Source organism: Dendrobium catenatum, unplaced genomic scaffold, assembly GCF_001605985.2.
Source record: "Dendrobium catenatum unplaced genomic scaffold, ASM160598v2 fragScaff_scaffold_1593, whole genome shotgun sequence".
Classification (NCBI taxonomy): Eukaryota; Viridiplantae; Streptophyta; class Magnoliopsida; order Asparagales; family Orchidaceae; genus Dendrobium; species Dendrobium catenatum.
In genome coordinates this window covers 339,297-358,931 of record NW_021320055.1, presented here as the reverse complement: position 1 = coordinate 358,931, position 19,635 = coordinate 339,297, and the positions used below count along the sequence as shown (strand labels likewise).

Here is a 19,635-nt window from a genome sequence, read left to right as displayed (position 1 = left end):
CTTTTTAAAAAGGGAAATTACATACTAACACTCAAACTTATTTTTTCATTACTGAGTTTTATTATTTATTTGCAAAAGTGCATAACACATAATTTTTTTAAACACCATTGTCACCCTCTTCAATAACTCTATCATTGAAAACTCCTTTTTGTCTTTAAGAAGATGATGATTATTTTGATGTCCTTAGTACGTGGAGAAATTATTATGTGTGGAGTTCGGACGCAGAGTTCCGTCCGGATACACACTATACACAAAAGTATATTGTGTATATTTGTATACTGTGTCTACACATTGTGAAGTTCGGATGCAAAGTTACGTCCGAATATTTTAGTGTACACACTGTACACAAAAGTATATTGTGTATATATTGTATACTGTGTCTACACACTGTGTACATTTATATGTCTGAACATAGAATTACTTTCACACGTAATAATTTTTTTAGTAAGTGAGATATCATCGTCACTTGAATTTTCCTTCGTCCTTCGCAAACTTGTTTATCTCGTGGTTGCCGTTCTTTGTCATGAGTTCATCATCTCTTTATCATTACAATAACAACATGTTAAAGACTTCCTCGTCTCATCAAAATTGTGTCGTGTTTTTATCATATATTCATCTTCCTAATGTAAAGATGCCATGACTCTCATGCTCTTCTCTGTGGTCGGGGGTTTTGAAAGTGATGGTGGTGTGGAACCTGGCGGAATCTCCTTCACGAACACCTGCAACTGAAGACCTGCTGCAATAACTTCAGCAATAGAACAGTGAAAACACTGAAAACGGGTTTTGATAGATAAAATCTAATCCTCCTTACAGGGAGTAGAGACTATATTAGCTGACTAATGAAAATGGAAATTCTGTAATAACTAAGATAAAAAGCAAACACTAATGATGGGGTAGTTAGGCGAGGAAGTGGAGGCTGCAAAAGGATTCCCGCGGTAGTGGCAACGCTGGCAGACCGTTGCTAGAGTGTTCCCTTGCCTCTTTATGCATTGTTTGTTATATGGTACCACATCAGATGGAGGTGGAAGAAGTCAATAAAATATTATATTATATAAATAAGAGGTTTTAAGAGTTAAATATTTAAATAGGATAATCTTTTGTTATATGTACATGTAAACCCCCTTTTCTAAATATCAAACTTTTGTTTCAATGTGAATTGGCTATAATTTATATTGACCTATTTGAACTCAAATTTCAATTAATTTCAAACATTTTAACTCAAACTTTTTTTATTTTCCTTCTTTTTTTTTTCTTTTGAACTCCAAATACAATTTCATGCCTACTAATACTAAAATAAATTCCAATTTTCGATTGTTACCAAAATATATGATCAAATCAATTCAAAACATGAAAAATTTTCATTTGAGTTTCTTGTCATGCAAAGCGTTAATATTTTTCTCAAATTGCAATGTACAAACTATCAATGAAATTTCCATAAACAACCCTCTGATTCCCTAATTTATTCTGTTCAATATCTTGTTAATTAATTACTGCCGGCTTTCTTGCCATTAAGCCCTCTGATCCCTCACTTGTATGATAATAACGCCCATATCCCCATTATTTTATTTTAATCTCTTATTAATGCTTAATTTAATCCCTTCTATTAATGACCTAAAAATTCAAATCCCAAAGAAGGCTGTGAATCTAACTTAGTAAAAATGAAAGTTGCACTGAAATTTATAGACAAGTTTAACGTGTGGAGAATTTATTTGGCCTTAATTGCAATACATTGCATCACATAATACTCTAATGACAAGTTATAATTGCAATTACATCAACATGCTAAAGTCATTCAATTTACAATTTTGAAAAAAATTTATAGTATTTTTTTAAAAATACAATCAAATCTAGGCTTTTGTTTGGAACATCTATCTTAAAATTTTTAGTAAAAAAATAAATTTTTTTCTACTAAAAATTGCTTTAAGAAGTAATGAAAAAGCCGTTCCAAACAAAACCATCATCAGAAAGACTGAAATGGATTGGTTGATTGGAGTTTTGAAACTTTCCTTTGAATTATGACATGCATTTGGAATTATTGATTACAAATATAGATGCATAGTGATATTTTTAAATAATATTTTTGTAAATGAAATTATAATTTTATTTTGGTGGCTTAATCTATAAATGCCTAAATACTTAAAGATATTTATTGATTGAAATTAACAAAAATATTTTTTTAAAAAAAAAATCATCAATGATTGTTCTAATAGCATTATAACTTGAAAGTTATATGCAATTTATCTTTGAATAATATAAGATAACAAATTACACAACAAATAAATCTTGAAATTAAAAAGAGAGAGAGAGAAAGAGAGAGATCATTAATCAAAGTAATTCTATGAAACAAAGAAGCAAAAAAAAAAAAACATCAATAATCTAACAAAATCAAAGAAAAATTATAAAGGAGCTACATACACTATCAATTTATGAAGAAGAGAAGATCATGAGGAAATCATCTATCAAAAGAACAAATTTTGAATATCTTTCTATTAAAGCTTGAGAGACAAATCGAGCTTATGTGTCTCCTCCTTTCCCTGATTCAATAGAACGCCGGAACCCATCCACTTATACTGAAACCCACCAACACCACCCACTTCCTCTGCCGCTGCCGACGGCGGCGGCGGCACCTCATCGAATCTCACCCCCGCTCCTCTAAACGGCATCAACATCCCACCCGAATACTCCTCGGCCAGCAACCTCCCTACCCCGGTCCCCACCGGCGTCCTAAACCACCCCTGCCGCCCCGCCATCATTCCGGCAACCATCGCCGGCGCCGACGGTGAACCGAAGTACGCCTTATGAACCATGGAGTGCGTTTGGATTCCCAGCGGCCGGAGCGGAAGTCCGGCGAAGTGGCGGTTGTCATCCACGGGTCCCCCGCGGCCGCGTTTCGCCAGCTGCCGCTCCCGTTTATGAGCGTTTTGGTGGCCTCCGAGAGCTTGCGAGCTGTAGAACTTCCTGCGGCAGTAGTTGCAGGAGAAGACGCGTTGCTCTGCAGTCTCCACCCCTTCCGCTGCCGTCTCTGGTGGCGGCGTCGACTGCGCAAGCGTTGAAACGGCTGCCATGGAAGCGATGAGATTGAGCTCAATGAATTGAGATGAGTCTTGTTCCATTAGCATCACTGTTTTACGTTTAGTGTCTCAGAAGATCGAAATAGATGTTGATGGCTGATATAAAGGGAAGAGGAAGAGAGCAGAAGTAGGAAAGCAGGAGAGGGAAAGGTATGGTAATAAATGTGAATTGTTCGGGGAAGGAAAGAAGAGGAGGAGCTTTGGGTTTTAACAGTTACGTCTGTCGTCTTGATTTGCTGGAAAATATATATATTATTTTCAGAAAATTTTAATATAAATTATTTCAGAATTAATTTTAAAATTAATATAATGTTAAAATGTTCACACATAATAATCATTTTTAAATTCATCCTCTTATATAATTTAAATTAAAATAATGGAGAAAACTTAGTTGAAAGCTTATGATGTATTTAATTTCTTTTAGATTATGGTTTTGTATTTAGTGCATGCATTTATACTATTTAATTTAATTAGTTGGCTTTTTTAATTATTTATTTTTTAAGGAAATTAATTTGTACTATTAGTCTATTACTTGTTTGATGACCGATGTAGATATGAGGAAAAAGATTATGAGTTGTGATTTAAATGAGATTTAATTTTATTTTCAAATTTCGATATAATAAGAATTTCGATTTATAATTGTATTTTCAAAAATTTTTAATTTGCTAAAAAGTATTTGTGGTTAAATATAGCTATTAAGTTATATATTTATAATAAATTACAATACAGTTAAAAATATTAGTACATCTATTAATAATATTTCTTAAAAAATATATATAGCTATAAGAAAAAAAAATGCTTCATTTAAGAAGAAAAAAATAACTAAAAGATAATTTATTTTCTTAAAAACTGTGTTATATATATAGATCTAAATATTTAATATTAATAAGCAATTACATGAACGAAAATTTTTGAAAAAAATTGATCAGCTTTGAGTTTTATATTGCACTCATTTCAAAATAAATCTAACGGTTATAAATTTATAATAATTAAAAATTTCATTACAATATGCTAATGATTTTTTTTATTATAAAGGGGATCTTTTATCTCTCTAAAGAACTTAATTAGTGAGGGATTTAGAATAATTATGACATAAATGTTTGCTAGGTTTGGCTAAAGCGTGTATTGTATGCATTTATTTGATTTATCAATGAAAGAAGGAAAAAAAGGGAGGAGTTGAAGGCATCATATAAGGAGTTGCAATAAAGTTTTGGATTTGATTTAATTGAATGCATGAGGTTTGATGAAATATCCTTTAATGAATGGACTGAACTTATTGGGAACATATGAATGGTGATCCAAATCTTTATCTTTTATTTATTTCTTCTTCTTATTTTTTGAATTGGAGGTTTCATTGGTCATTCGAATCAGGAAAAAAAAAAGGGAATCGTTTAAACTTTTAGATCTAATCCATGCAAAATCCTAAAAAGGAGAGATCTTACTTTATTTAGGAGGGATTGACTTGTGAGGTCTTCTTGCTTCTACTACAAGGATTGGAATTTGGACTAATATTAAATATCGTAGATGTTTTAAGGTTGTCTTAGAGAGAGAAAGAGAGAGATTCTTCTATAAATCGAGTTGAGCTCAAGTCAACCTTGATTTAAGTTTGCTAGTTTGTTCCTTTTGCTTTCTCTTGTTTTCTGTGCCCTTGTTATTTACTTCTTGTTGGTTGTCTTTTTTGGGACTTTTGAGGTGCTGGCATTGGCTTCTTCTTATTTTCGTTCATGTGTGGCTCACTCTGTGGTACAGCCTTTCTGCTTGGCGGTTTTTTATTTTTTATTTTTGTTTTTGTGATTAGATAGAATCTAAGGTTTGTAGGTTTTGCTTTAAGCGTTGTTTTTTTAGAGGCTTAGAATTTCTGAAGGACTTGTAACATCTATTTTCATTAACGTGTAGGCCCTTCTAGTGGGTTTTAATTAAAAAAAAATTCGAGAGCTCAATCTCTAGCTTTATTCTGCGAGCTCAAACCGGGTCATGGGCGGGCTAATTTATTATATATATAAAAAAGAAAATGATTAAAATTCAAATAGTTATTATAAAAAATGATAAAATGTGTGACAAATAAAAAAAAATATAAGAAAGAGATATTTTAAAAAATATATATATTTTTGCAACTTTGTACAATACTGCTTAGATATTTTAAGTGCATTTTATATTAACATATTTTAAATGAGCTGGCTTGTGAGCTAACAAGTTGATTTTGGGTTGACTCAATCTTGGCTCGTTAGCTTATTAAGCTCTGCTCAAGAGCTATTTGTCGAGCCGGCTCATGAGTCGACTTAACTCACTTACAACTCTAGCTTATACAATAATTTTAGGATATTTTGATTACTTTGATAGATATATATTTTCTATTTGATGTAAATTAATCCCATTAGAATATGAAAATGAATAGCGCATGAGACTGATTGGATGACGAAGATTGGTGATGTATTATAAATAATTTTTAAAATAAAAGGGAAGTTGTTAAAAATAATATAAGTGATAAAATTAAATATAATAAATTAAAAGGATCATAATATTAGTTGAAAATTGAAATGATATTTATTGACAAAATAAAAAGACTTAACAAATTTATAAATAAGGAAAATAAAATAAAATATAATCTTGAGATGATATAGACTAATAACTACACTTAATCATGTAATTATCCACGTGTTAGTAGTATTTAGATTAGTAATCTTCTCATTTAGAAAGTAAATTAATTGCCCTCCTTATTAATATCACATCCCTATGTTATCTTTTCATTAATAATTAGTTTTTGCAAAGAAGGCCAAATAATTAATCAACCAAAATTAAGCCCAATAAGGAAATACTTAATGAGGATGGTCTAATCGAATAAATTAAAATTAATTAATCAATTTTAAAGGAAAGAAGAAATACGGTGTAAATTATAAGCCTAAACTTTAAATCCTAAATATAATAAAAAAATAAAAGAAGCATTGGAAGTTCTATAGCCAACCATAAAATGCAAAGAACTCTATAAATTTTCTCTCTTATGGGGAATGATTAATTATCTGTTTTTATTATTATTATTATTATTATTGAATAGTATTGCATAAATTCTCATTACTCCAAAGAACTCTTCTTGAAGAATTTACAGAGGCTGCCAAGGTGGAAGTTTAATCATTAAATAATTTGATAGAAAATTCAACCGTATAAGATTGAGGCAAACAATACTCCCACAGGCCCCTCATTAGCTCCGCCACTGGGAAAAGTGTCCGGATTTATCCGAACACCAATTCAAACGCGCCACATCACCAAAATACACCGAGGTCCAGTGTATTCGAGTGATGTGGCGTGTTTGGATTGAGTGTCCGGACGTCCGGTGACCGGACATAATAATTCGCCCCGCCACTATGGGCCGTCAACAAGAAGAATCCTAAAAAATAAACATTGATCTCTATATCCATGGGAGCTAAAGGCTCCAAACTTTATTTATATATGAGATCTCTATAATATAGAGAAATAATGGACAAGTTGATGGTGGTGGTTGTGATAAAATAAGCTCAATCTTTAATGCGTGTGATCAAAATAATTATATAGTAATCATCATCTGAAGTAGTGATTGTCTCTAGAGATGAAAGTAAGTGAATTGAAACTAGAATTAAAAAAAAAAGGAGAATATTGATCATCTTAAGCCTTGTACTTCTAAAAAAATCTCAATATTGTAATCAATAGAATTTAAGAGAAACAATTATCTGAAGTGGCTTGAAAGTTGATTTAGATGTGATCATCATCATCTGAATAGGTTGTTTTGTGGGTGTTGTATCTTGTGGCGGCTGTGCTTCTCGGTTTGGAGCATTATTTTTGTGATCTGGACAATAATGAGGCTACATTCTACACACTTTATGGTTGGCCTTGGCTTGCTGGCAACCTTGGTAGTTCAGCTTGTGGGATGGTGCTTGTTTTATTTGTACTGTGTCTAGTTGCCCTATGATTTGATGCCTCCAATGGAAGGTCCTTGCCGTTCGGCTGGGTAGTTGCAGGATGAGCCACCTTCTGAGTCTGACTGTTCACTATGTGGCCTTCATAATGCATGGCTTATTTTAGCTCTTTTCTTTTGGAGGTTACTTTCTCTAGCATTGTATTTTTATTTCTACTTTTTTAGGCCTTTGATGTAATCTATTTATTATTGAATGAAATTTGGGCATGTTCTTTTTATTTTTATTTTTAAAAAAAAAAATTAAGAGAAATAATATCTCAAACTCAACAGTATTTACCAACTTATGCCCTTCAATATATATAACAATCTTAGTTTTAACCTTTTATAATATCTTATACTAAAATTTTATTAGTGACAGTTTTCTAAAGTAGTTTTTAGTACAAAAATATATTGAACTCAATGTTTTTGTATTAGAAAGCTGATTTAGAAAATAGTAAGAAAATTTTTCCAAATAAATCTTAAATATAATGCATAATAATAATTTCAAATACTAATAAATCATAATTATTCTTAAGATTTAATTCATTAATTATCAATAAGAGATGTATCATCATAGAGGACTATCTCTATGCCACAAAGGATTGGATGGTTGAGATGTAAGAATCCGAACGTGTTCGGAGGCGAATCCTGATATGCCACATCACCGGGGCCCAGTGCATCCAGTGACGAGACGCATCCGGATTCGTCTCCGAATACATTCAGATTCCGCACTGAATAATTTCTCGCTTTCATGTAGGTTTTGGAAGGTGTGTATTGAAGGTAGATGGGACAACAACAATTATAAATTTAAGTCAAGCCACCTCATAATGCAACATATAATTAATTGTTCATCAACATATATCCAAGCGACGCAGCTGAGTTCACAATGCGAGTAGTCATGGATAAGTAAGAGGTGAGGGAGATGAGGGAAGGTCATAAAGTTTGCAAGCATTGTCGGTTCGTTCTACGGGGCGTTGGGGGCATACAATGAACAGCCTACTTGCACAAGTTAAGAGCACCCAAAACAACTTACTTGCCACAAGAATTATCGTTTCATTCGCAATCTAAATACATATCGGGGTCTGTTTGGGATGACTATAACTTTTTATAAAGTTGGTTATGAGTTGCTGTGAGAAAAATAACTATACGACAATTATTGTCAAAAGTAGCTTTTGATTATAATTTTTTTTTTAAATAATGAGAAAGCAATAACCAAATATAATTATGATTGTTGTCAAAAATATAAAATAGTGAGAAAGCCCTCCCAATAAAAAAAACCTTCAAAATCTCTTGATATGTCATCAAAAAATTATCTTGATCGGGCACGAATCTCGAGGCAAAAATAGTTGGAAACTTTAAATATTAAATCTAGGATCACCTGAACTTAGATTTTAGCAAACTTACAGTTGAACTGAGCGTCTTGGAAATATGAACCCAACGACACAAAATTCAACTCAATCCAAGTCCAAATAAAGGATCCAAAGCGCTGTTGAAAGATTTGAACCACAATTTGGGTTACCAAACGGTTTCCAAACATAACGTGCTTATAGTCGAATCGAGTGGCATGAAGAGACAAATCCAATGAGCCCAATATTGTCAAATTCCGACATTATTAAGACCTTCAAATATCTGACAAACGGTCCACAAACAAGGGATTCAATATCGGTCGTCCAACTGAACCACTCCACATTAACTTTCCCTTGATCATCCTTCTATTTACGGGTCATGCCATCTTCAAAAAACTATAAATATACCTCTAATTTCTCTTGAGAAGGAACCCAAAAAAAAAGAGAAGATAAGAATGATAGGAGGGAAGAAACTCCTCCTCGACCACCGCCGCCGGAATTCTGCCAAGTGATGCAGGAATTCTGCCCGACTTCAAAATCACGCCGGAATTCCGCCCGACTTTGCAAGTGATGCCGGAATTCCGCCCGACCTCCAAGTGACACCGAAGTTTCACCCCAACTCCAAGTGACGCCGGAGGTCTGCCCGAATACCATCTAACACTGAAGTTCTCCTAGGCCGCCGACTAACGTCGAACTTCTACCCGACATCGGACCTCCGCTCGTCGTCAGATTTCTACCCGAAGCCAAACTTCTGCCCGTCATCGGATTTTTGTCGGACATCTATATGATGCTGGATTTCTATCAATTGTTGGACTTCTACCTGACATCCTTTCGACCTCCGTCGTTAGACAACGGTCTTTATGACCTCCGTCGCCCGCCGACTACGGTCCTTCTGACTTACGTCTCCCACCGACTACAGTCAAACCAACCTTTATCGCCCGCCGACTACGGTCCTGGTGACTTACATCGCCCTCCGACTACAGTCCTTCCAACCTCTGTCGCCCGCCGACTACGGTCCTTCTGACTCATATCGCCCACCGACTACAGTCCTTTCAACCTATGTCGTCCACCGACTACGGTCCTGCCGACTTATATCACTCACCGACTACAGTCCTTCCAACATCTGTCGCCCGCCGACTACGGTCCTGCCGACTTACGTCGCCCTGCCGACTTACGTCGCCCTCCGACTACAGTCCTTCCGACCTCTGTCGCTCGCCGACTTACGTCGTCCATCGACTACAGACCGTCTGACCAAACGAACACGCCAACAATGACTCTTTATATTCTCATTATGTACTTCATATAATGTACATCAAGCCAAGACCTTCCCCTAAGGAAGGGCCTCAATTGTAATCAACTGCAAATAATAGTGGATTCATTTAAACTAGGCTAGACCCCGTGGTTTTTCTTATTTTTCAGGGGTTTTCCACTTAAAAATCTTGGTGTCTCTATTGAATGGCATACCCTCTATTTTTATATGTCTATGTGCTGGATCTTCGTACAACGCTAAGATATTAAACTTTATTTTTCTTTACAGCCGCAAATACTCCAGAACGTAACATCTCTATTTATAAATGTAACCTTACAAAGAAATTAAAAAAAAAAAAAGAATCAAAACTATTCTTTTCATAATTTTCTCATATTAACAATTCAAATTTAAAGCTAGAAGTATCGAACATAATAAATCAAGCTATTTTAATAAATTCAATGCTAAATTTTCTTAATAAAATATTTAAAAGATTAAAAAAAAAATCTAAAAAATGTTTAAATATCTCGATGAGGACACGAGCAGCCTTGAATGTTCTCATAGATGAGAAGTGCAAATACATATATTTACTTACTTATAATAGAAAGAAGCGACGTGCTTCTTCCAGTTTTTGACCCGATTTTGACCTGAAAAATCGAAGATTGACTCGATTTTGACCTCAAAACTAGCAATTTTAGGTCAACTTCATATCATTCGTGTCAGGTCGGGTTGATCCGGACCCGAATCGGGTCGGGTTCTAGTCCGAAAACCTGACCCGTTTTGGTTGGGTTGACCCGAACAGTGTCGGGTCAATTTCAAGTTCGACGCGAACCCGACCCGTTGACCCAAATTGACACTTAGTTTGGCCATGAGATTCAACAGGTAGATCCATATGTGGCAAGCCAAGACAATTTATGTGGCCGACAAGTGTTTTTGGAGTATCCTAATTACTTTAGCTTCTAAGATGCTTTACAATATCACCACCTCCTTTTTGGATAAGCATTAATTCTTTACCTACATAATTATGTCAATAATCCAATATTAAAAAAGCTTTAAAATCTACTACATAACAAAATCTCTGCCCTTTAACCAACCCTAAAAAGTTTATGACATTGACTAATGAAATGATTCGACAAGACTAAACTAAATATAATGGAGATGGAGAAAAAAAAATTCCATGAGAATTCCTATACAAATTCTATAGGAGTTCCTTGTAAAATTGATGCATATATATCTCTTCTAATTAAAATATTAAGACTTATAATTTTTAAAACTTCTTTTTTCCTTAATTGAATGATAATTTCTTAATAATTATTTTTTTAGCATTACTTTCTTAGGGTATGTTTGGGATAACTTTCTTACTGATTTATTTTTTGAACTACAACCACAGTCCTGTTCGGTTATTATTTTTTCACAGCTTTCAAAGAATTTATATACTAAGAAATTAATTTTTATAACACTTTAAAAAAATTATTTTCCAACAACAGCTTTACAAGTAACTTTTAAAAAAATTGCTTGCGTCCCAAACAAATTCTTAAGCTTTCAATACAGGAAATTTATTGAATACCGGCAGTAATTCCAACAGTCAGCTGAAAACCGACGATTTGACCACTGATATTAACCGGCGGTCCAACCGCAATAAATACTAAACCGCCGAAATTCATATACAATTTTATTTGAATAAATTTTCAACTAGTTTCTTGATAAAAAAAGAACTTTCGAAAAAAAGGTGTACTTGAAAGACAACTTTTTCACTGCTATTTTATACTTTTATCATTAAATGTTTTTTTTAGAAAAACTATGACTTAAAAAGAAGCTTTAACAAATATTTAGCTACCTCTATTTGGTAGGCCATGTCGGCCACTAACTAAGAATAGAAAGAAGGTTTGAGAAGAAATGTTCTTTTATGATTTATAAATTGATAGGAAAATTCAATGTTGGGCCTAAGAAGGTATGATTAATTTTGCATTCATAACCTCGCGTTCAAATGTTGTATGGAAACGGACGGTCAGGTGTTCAAATGCAGAAATTTTTTATTCGATAAGTATAAAGATCTTTTTTGTAATTATTTTTTATTTTAAAGTTTATATTTGATACGTCATCGAAAATCGCATTGATCATGGATAAATTTTGATGCATATATAAATTAGAAACCTTAAAAATTAAATTTGGAACCATCCAAATTTTGATTTTAGCAAACTTAGTCAAATTGAATATGTTGATGAGACGAATCCAAAGACATCTAAATGTCTTATTTGAGTTCAAAAGGACCCAAATAATTGCTTTATGGTATGTTTAATTTTAGGTGACCAAGTGATATCTAAATATGACATGTTTATAGTCGAATCGAGCGGCTCAACGAGACAAAACCAACGAGCCTAAGATTTTTTTAATTCTAACATCATGAAAGCACCTAAATACTTGATGATCTTCTGACGATCAAGTCAATTAATATGAGCTGTCCACTCTTAAAATCTACAAATAAACTTTCTCTCTCTACGTTAAGGGGATTTTTGGGAGGCTTGGACCCTAGGCTAGAGACTCAAAAGATTATTGAGGATTGAAAAATCCCTAGCTCTACCAAGACACCACTGCTAGCGAACCCTCGTCGTCTTGCCACCACAGTTGAATCAATACCTGACCATTGTCGTCGAACCTCCATTCGGTTGCCATTTTCGAGTCTCCACCTTAGCTCTATTCTTTGTCAAATACGATCCCTTGATGACAATGCCCTCGACCTTAGTCTCTCGACTACGTACGATTCCTCTAAATCTCTGTTGCCCAACTACGATCCCCTCAATCTCTGTCATCCAAGAACGGTCCCTTCAATCTCAATTGCTTGACTATGATCCTTCTGACCTCTGTCGTCTGACTAAGATTCCTCTGATCACAACCACATGATAATGATCAACTACGGTCCCTCCTACCACTATTGTACTCTCTCAATCCTTTATTGCTCGTCGACTAAGGTCCCTCTAACCTCTGTTACCCAACAACAATCCCTTCGAACCTCATCCGCCTAACTACTCTCCCTCTGACCTTCATCGCTCACCAATAATGATACCTCTAACATTCATCAAACATCGAGTTCGATCTCTTTATCCTCCCACGTGATAATGATCTAACTACAGTCCTACCAACCTCTGTCGCCCACCGACTATGGTCTCTTCGACCTCTATAATCTGACAATGATCCCTCTTATATTTGTCTCTAGACAAGAGTACCTTCAAACTCTGTCAGCAGACTACAGTCCTTTTGATAATAATTTCCCCTCGACCACATTCCCCCCAACCATCATCTCCTGACTAGGATCATTCGAACCACCATCATCTGACAATGATCCTTCGACCTCAATTACTTGTCGATGGTACTTCCAATCTCCATCTCCTAACTACGATCCCTCTAACCATTATCGCATGACTACGGTCCGAATGACTGAATGAACATAATAATGTTCTTTTAAAAATAACTCTTATGCCATTGGATTATTCAAACTCCAACTGTGAAATCCCTTAAGTAAAAAAGAAGTTAAAACTCTTAAAAATCGATGCATCTTTTGGTGTAATGGTTAAAATTTTACTAATAAATTTCATGGTTAAGCATGCTTATACTGGAGCAATCTTGAGATGGGTGACCTCTTGAAAAGTCACACCAACATAACCAAACTACGAGATCATTAAGCCAAAGCAGACAATATATTGATAGTTAAGAGTTTAGATCATTGTAGAGTGTTATCAAAGTAATACACTACCCGAAAGATAAGAAATAAGTGTCATACATGACAAAATGATGTGCCATGGGAGCCAACTCTTGAACCCAATATAAGACAAAGTGCTACATGGATGGAGCCACCACTTAAGCTTATAGGGGTCACCTCTAGAATCCTATCTACTTGGTGAATCATTCTGGGATAAGGATATTAACAAGGTTGTTAGTTAGTTAAATGGAAGAGATTGTAAAACTCCTTAAGTAGAAAGAAACTAAACTCTTAAACATCAAAGCGTCTTTTGGTATAATAGTTTGAATTTTATTAATAAATTCCATGATTAAGCATGCTTGTGCTGAAGTAATCCTAAGATGGGTGACATATTGGGAAGTTATAGTAACATGACCAAATTGTGAGGCCATTAGGCCAAAGCAGATAATACCTCGATAATTAAAAGTTTGGGTTGTTACAGATTAAATGAAAAGAATATTTAGTTTCATTTCCATTATTTACTCTAATATAATTGGTTATATTATTGGATTATGCGCTTTTCTCTTTTATTAGTACAAAATAGATATTTCTATCATTTCATCGCGTCCTGTGTTATCTTATGGACCCTTGGTGTGACAGCAATAATGCAATATACTATACATGATGTATATTTATACATTATTTGAATGCCTTCCCATGAGGAAAGACATCCTTTGTAACCAATAATAAATACTAGTAGAATCATTTTAACAGGATAAGTCCCTATGATTTTTCCTCGTTTTAGGGTTTCCACATAAAAATTCTAATCTCTTATGACTCTTGCAATCATCTTTTTTATCTATGTGTGTGATGAATCTTCTTACAAAGCTAGGACGCTAAATCCTATATCTCTTTGTCGCCACAAATGTTCTGGCACGCAACAATGCTTATCAAACATTACCTCCTTTACCTCTTTTCATAGTTTTAGGACTTTTCAATGCTTTAATGAACTTAAAATTACTTGATCATAGACTTGTCAAATTTTGCATATCAAGAAACACATTTTTGCTATAGGAAAGCAAAATTTAAAGGACATTTGAACCATCAAATGGATTTGAGATATTTTGTATGTATGATATAGGCTTTATTTAGGGCAGCTTCTCACCACTATTTTTTCACTACTTACAATAATTTTTTGTTCAAAAAAGCTGCATTAGAAAACCAGTAAGCAAGTTCTCGCAAACGAATAATTTTGATATAGTCGAAAAAATTTCTAGCTTCTACAATAGTCTCTAAGTTTTCTAATTGGATTTTGAGTGTTTGCAGGCAGTTAACACAACCATTCGTTTGCCATAAACAAAACCAAGGATAATTTCGAGCCAACAAAAAACCAGAAAGAGTCAATTAGAAGATAAAAAGGGGATCAATGCATTGGAATTCTTGCATGAATTTGAGATTTGTCTTAGTTCAAATTTGTCTAGAACATGAAAATAGAGCATGTTTATAGTTTTTGAGGTTGATCATTCTGAACATTTCTATTATAATTCAAGACACTGCATAAAAGTGCAAGTAGCTGAACTTTTATCATTTTATTTTTTTGAACATCTCAATATCTTAAAACTCACAATTGTATAATGATAAACTCATTAGATTCAACTCGTCGACCCTCATTTTTAACCAAACATGTAAAATTTGCAGGACGTGCCTCAAATGATCTTGATAAATTTCAAACTTTTTCTTTCGTGTTTGATTTAGGCTCATATGAACTCTAATTTTAATACCTATCGGATTCTCCATATTGAATTTCAAGATTGTTTGACTATTAATTTATTAAAATTAGAGTTCATGTGATTTTTAAATAATTTCTAAAGTACTGAATTCAATATGAGCATAAGCCCCGGATGACATTTGCGAGCCTTCCAATGCAAAAATTTCTCCCAAAATGCATCCAATAAAAACCAAAAATTTCATAAAACCATCCCTTAGGTCTCCATTAAAGCCTGAAAATGCCAAAATCACCTATGAAATATCATAGTACTATTATGATAAACTAGTACTAATAAAAGATTATAAAAATCAACATGGTTATTAGTACTTAATTTAAAATTTGAAGTAGCTTTCAGAGTTCTAAGCCATCATTGCAAGCTTCCAAGATCTAATCTTATAAGCATGCAAATAATTAAATCTACCCACACAACCACTAATTAATTACTTAAACGACTCTTAAACAAGTGATGATGTAAGCTTAATTGTAGTGGGTGATTAGATTACTTTGTTGTGTTCCATCAAATCATATAAGCAATAAAATTAATGCAATATCGATCATATCAAGGAGAAAGCTCGTTAGTGTTTGTTAATGAGGGCGGCGATGGATATGCAATGATAATTAATACATCCTCAAGAAATTATCTTGATTGGACACGAATCTCGATGCAAAATCAAGTTGGAAACTTTTGAAATTAAAATTGGGACCATATGAACTTCGATTTCAGCAAACTTACATTTGAACTGAGCGTCTCGAAAATACGAACCCAACAACACTAAAATCGACTCAATCCGAGTCCAAATGGATCCAAATCAAGGATCTGAAGCGTTGTTGGAAGGTTCAAACTATAATTTGGATTATCATTCGGTTTCCAAACATTACGTGCTTATATTCGAATCGAGCGGCTCGACGAGACAAATCCAACGAGCCCAAGATCGCCAAATTCCGACATTACTAAGTCCTTCAAATGTCTGACAAACAGTCCACGATCAAGGGATTAAATATTGTCCGTCCACCCAACCACTCCTCATTTACCATTGATCTCTCACCTATTTAAGGGCCATGCCACTCCATAAATCTATAAATAGACCCCTCCTTTATCTTGAAAGGGGTCTCCAAGCAAGAGAAAGATCGGAGATCGCTCTTGCCTCCTCGCTCCTCCTCAACCACCGCCTGACGTCATTGCTCCGCCGGATCACCACTTGAGGCTCTCACCTCCGTCGGACCACCACTTGAGGCCCTCACCTTCGTCAGACCACCATTTGAGGACCTCACCTCCGCCGGACCACCGTCTAACGTCGTTGCTACGCCGGACCACCACTTGAGGCCCTCACCTTCGTCAGACCACCACTTGAGGCCCTCGCCTCCGCCGAAACACCGTCTGACGTCGTTGCTCTGTCGAACCACCACTTTAAGCCCTCACCTCCGTCGGACCACTGCCTCACGTCATTGCTCCGCCAGACCACCACTTGAGGCCCTCAACTTCGCCGGATCACCACCTAAAAACCTGAACTCCGTCGGACAATCACCTAAGGGACTGACTTCCGCCGGACCACCACATGAGGCCTTATGCTCCACCAGGCCACCACTTAAGAGCTTGATTTCCGTTGGACCACCACTTGAGGCCCTGTGCTCCACCAGGCCACCACCTGACGCCCGAACTTCTGCCGGACCACCACTTGAGGCACTGTGCTCCACTAGGCCACCACCTGATGCCCAGATTTTTGCCGGACCACCACCTGATGCCCAGACTTCTACCGGACCATCACCTAACGCCCGGACTTCTATCGGAGTACTGACCTACTACTATGATCTTTTTGACCCAGGTCTTCTGCCAACTACGGTCTTTCGGGGCGTTGTCTCCTACCGACTATCGTTCTTTTGACCTCCGTCGCCTACTATAGTCCTTCCGACCTCCATCGCCAGACAATGGTCTTTCCCCGATCTCTTGCCAACTACGATCTTTTGAACCCCTGTCACGTGCCGACTATGGCCCTTCCAACCAAACAAACATGTCTAGGTTAATTATTGTAACTCTCACTATGTAATGCGCTCTATATAATATACATTTGTGACATCAAGCCAATGCCTTCTCTCTAAGAAGGGTCTCATTTGTAATCGACTGCAAATACTAGTAGATTCATTCAAACTGGGCCCTGTGGTTTTTCCTCCTTTTTAGTGGTTTCCACGTAAAAACTATGGCGTCTATTATGAACGCTACACCATCTCTCTTATATGCTTGTGTGTTGGATCTTCGTACAACGCTAAGCATTAAACTATATATTTCTCTACCGCCTTGAATTTTCCAGGACGTAACAATAATCTTCTTCGACGTCAATTAACAATGGTAATGGACACATGCTTTAGAAGCCATGGGTTGGAAGTTGGCTGATAAAATTATCACCAGCGGGAAAGTTAGGAAATTTTAAAGGGGTAGTCCAATTTTAATCTTGCTTCAGCTGATTTTTATATTCATATTCAATTAATCTCTTTATTGTTTATATGTATTATGAAATATCAACATACTCTATAAAGGTATGCTTGCAAATTTCATTTTAGTGTTTTTTTTTTTTTTGGAAACCACTGGCGGAAAGCGTCTGACTTGCTTCAGTTGATTTTTATATTCAGATTCAATTAATCACTTTATTGTTTATATGTATTATGAAATATCAACATACTCTATAAAGGTATGCTTGCAAGTTTCATTCGAGTGTTTTTTTTTTTTTTTTGAAAACCACTGGTGGAAAGCACCTAACGCATGCTTTTCTAAATTTCGAAGGGGGGGGGGGGCATGTGCCCCCTCTAGGCTCTCTCCGCCTCTGATTATCACCCTTGCATATGAAAAGTGAAGATCGAGTAAACAAGAAAGGTTGAGTTGTAGTTTAAATAAAAAAAAAAACATCCTTAAATCATTGTTATTATCACAAATAAATATGGAACCGTTTTATTAAAACTCTATTCATACTTATTAAAAATAAATATATTTTAATAGTAAGGAGTTATCCTAACACATAAGTACTAATCAAGCATCTAATAAAGTTAGAAAGCCATTCATGAGGTCATCATTCCATAGATATAAAGGAGTGGAAGCTAGCTTTTAATAGGGAGCATGGTGGGAAATTTATTATCACTTTTTTAAGAAAAAAATTTATTAATTTCCTATGTATAATAAAGGCTTGGCTTGGAACATTTATTATTATCATTTTTAAAATAACTTTTTAGTATAAAAGTTTTTTGATTTAAAAGTTTTGCAAAAAACTGCTTTAAAAAGTTGTAACAAAACTATCCCAAATGCGATCCACTCCAACAGAAAAGAGCGTCGCCGTTATATACAGTGTTCAGACATGAGCTACATTCGGACTCTGCACATAATAATTTCTCATCCTAAACGAAGCCTAACAAGTCAACTAGAGTGCCTTCCTTTGGAGAAATTATTACATCCGGTCAAAAACCGAACGGTCCGAATGTATACCGAGCAATACTGAGTCCAAAATACCAAGTTTTTGGTAACGTGGAGCGTGGTTATTAGTCTCTGAACGTATTCGGACACCGGATGTAATAATTGCTCCTTCATCTGATTCATTTCTGAATAATATTCTTGAATTTGTCTTTTAATGTGAGGCCAATGTTGGCTAAGTAGGTTAGGATGTCGGGTCAAATTGGATGAACCTATTAAACCTATTGACAAATCATTGCCACCCGATTTGACAGTTGAGCTGACCTGGTTTTCTTTTCATTGTATTCCGTGTCGGATGTTTCTTTCCAATATAATTAAAAAACACGAAAATTCGAAGGAAAAATTGCCCCTAATAGAAGAGTAATATCGCATAAATTAATTTTAAGATTATATGATAAATAAGGGAAAAAAAAAAACGTAGGCAAGCCGTTCAAAAATTTATGTCTGGTCATCTTATGCTTTATTTTTATAAACTTCTAGTTTCTAAATTACATCAAAATATGTATACGAAATGATATATTTCATTTAAGATAAGTTGTTTTTGTGATATATAAAGTTTAGTGATATATTGAAGTAAATCTTAAGATTATAAGGGTAGATATATAAATACATAAAAATGGTATGTATGTAAATCACCAAAATATAAAATAATTTATTTTTTATTTCCTTTTGATTTTAGATTTTTTATGGTGTTTGATAATAGATGATAATCTTTCATATAAGTTACTCTTAAAATACAAAATATAAAAGTATAATATATTCAACCAATATCTCTTTAGTGATATTGCACGACCATCATCTCTTAATTATCATATCTATCTACATCTTTAGTTGTCATCACTAACAACATTAACGCACATAAAAATTTTATAGAATATGTAATTTTTCACTAGACAAAATATGTAATTTTTTTTTCCTGTATAAAAAATTCACATAAAAATTTAAATTTTAATCACTTGCAATATTTTTTATATGTATATAGATCTTCAGAAAAATTAAAATATAATACTCTCACGCTTTATGATCATGAATATTCTTACAACAAGGCTTAATGATTAATAATATATCTTTATGTATAGTCAATATTCCTTTGAAGTAAGTCTTTAATTTTTTTAGTGGATATGCCCCTACCATCTAGAGAAATTATTC

General features: G+C 34.6%; 1 protein-coding gene across 1 annotated transcript; it reads right to left on the bottom strand.

The window, feature by feature from the left end:
- Positions 1 to 2,316: 2,316 nt before the first annotated feature.
- Positions 2,317 to 3,240, bottom strand: LOC110104326 (zinc finger protein 3-like). The gene has a single exon (XM_020833380.2). The coding sequence runs from the start codon at positions 3,117 to 3,119 to the stop codon at positions 2,490 to 2,492; it is 630 nt and encodes a 209-aa protein (XP_020689039.1). The 5' UTR covers positions 3,120 to 3,240; the 3' UTR covers positions 2,317 to 2,489.
- Positions 3,241 to 19,635: the final 16,395 nt, after the last annotated feature.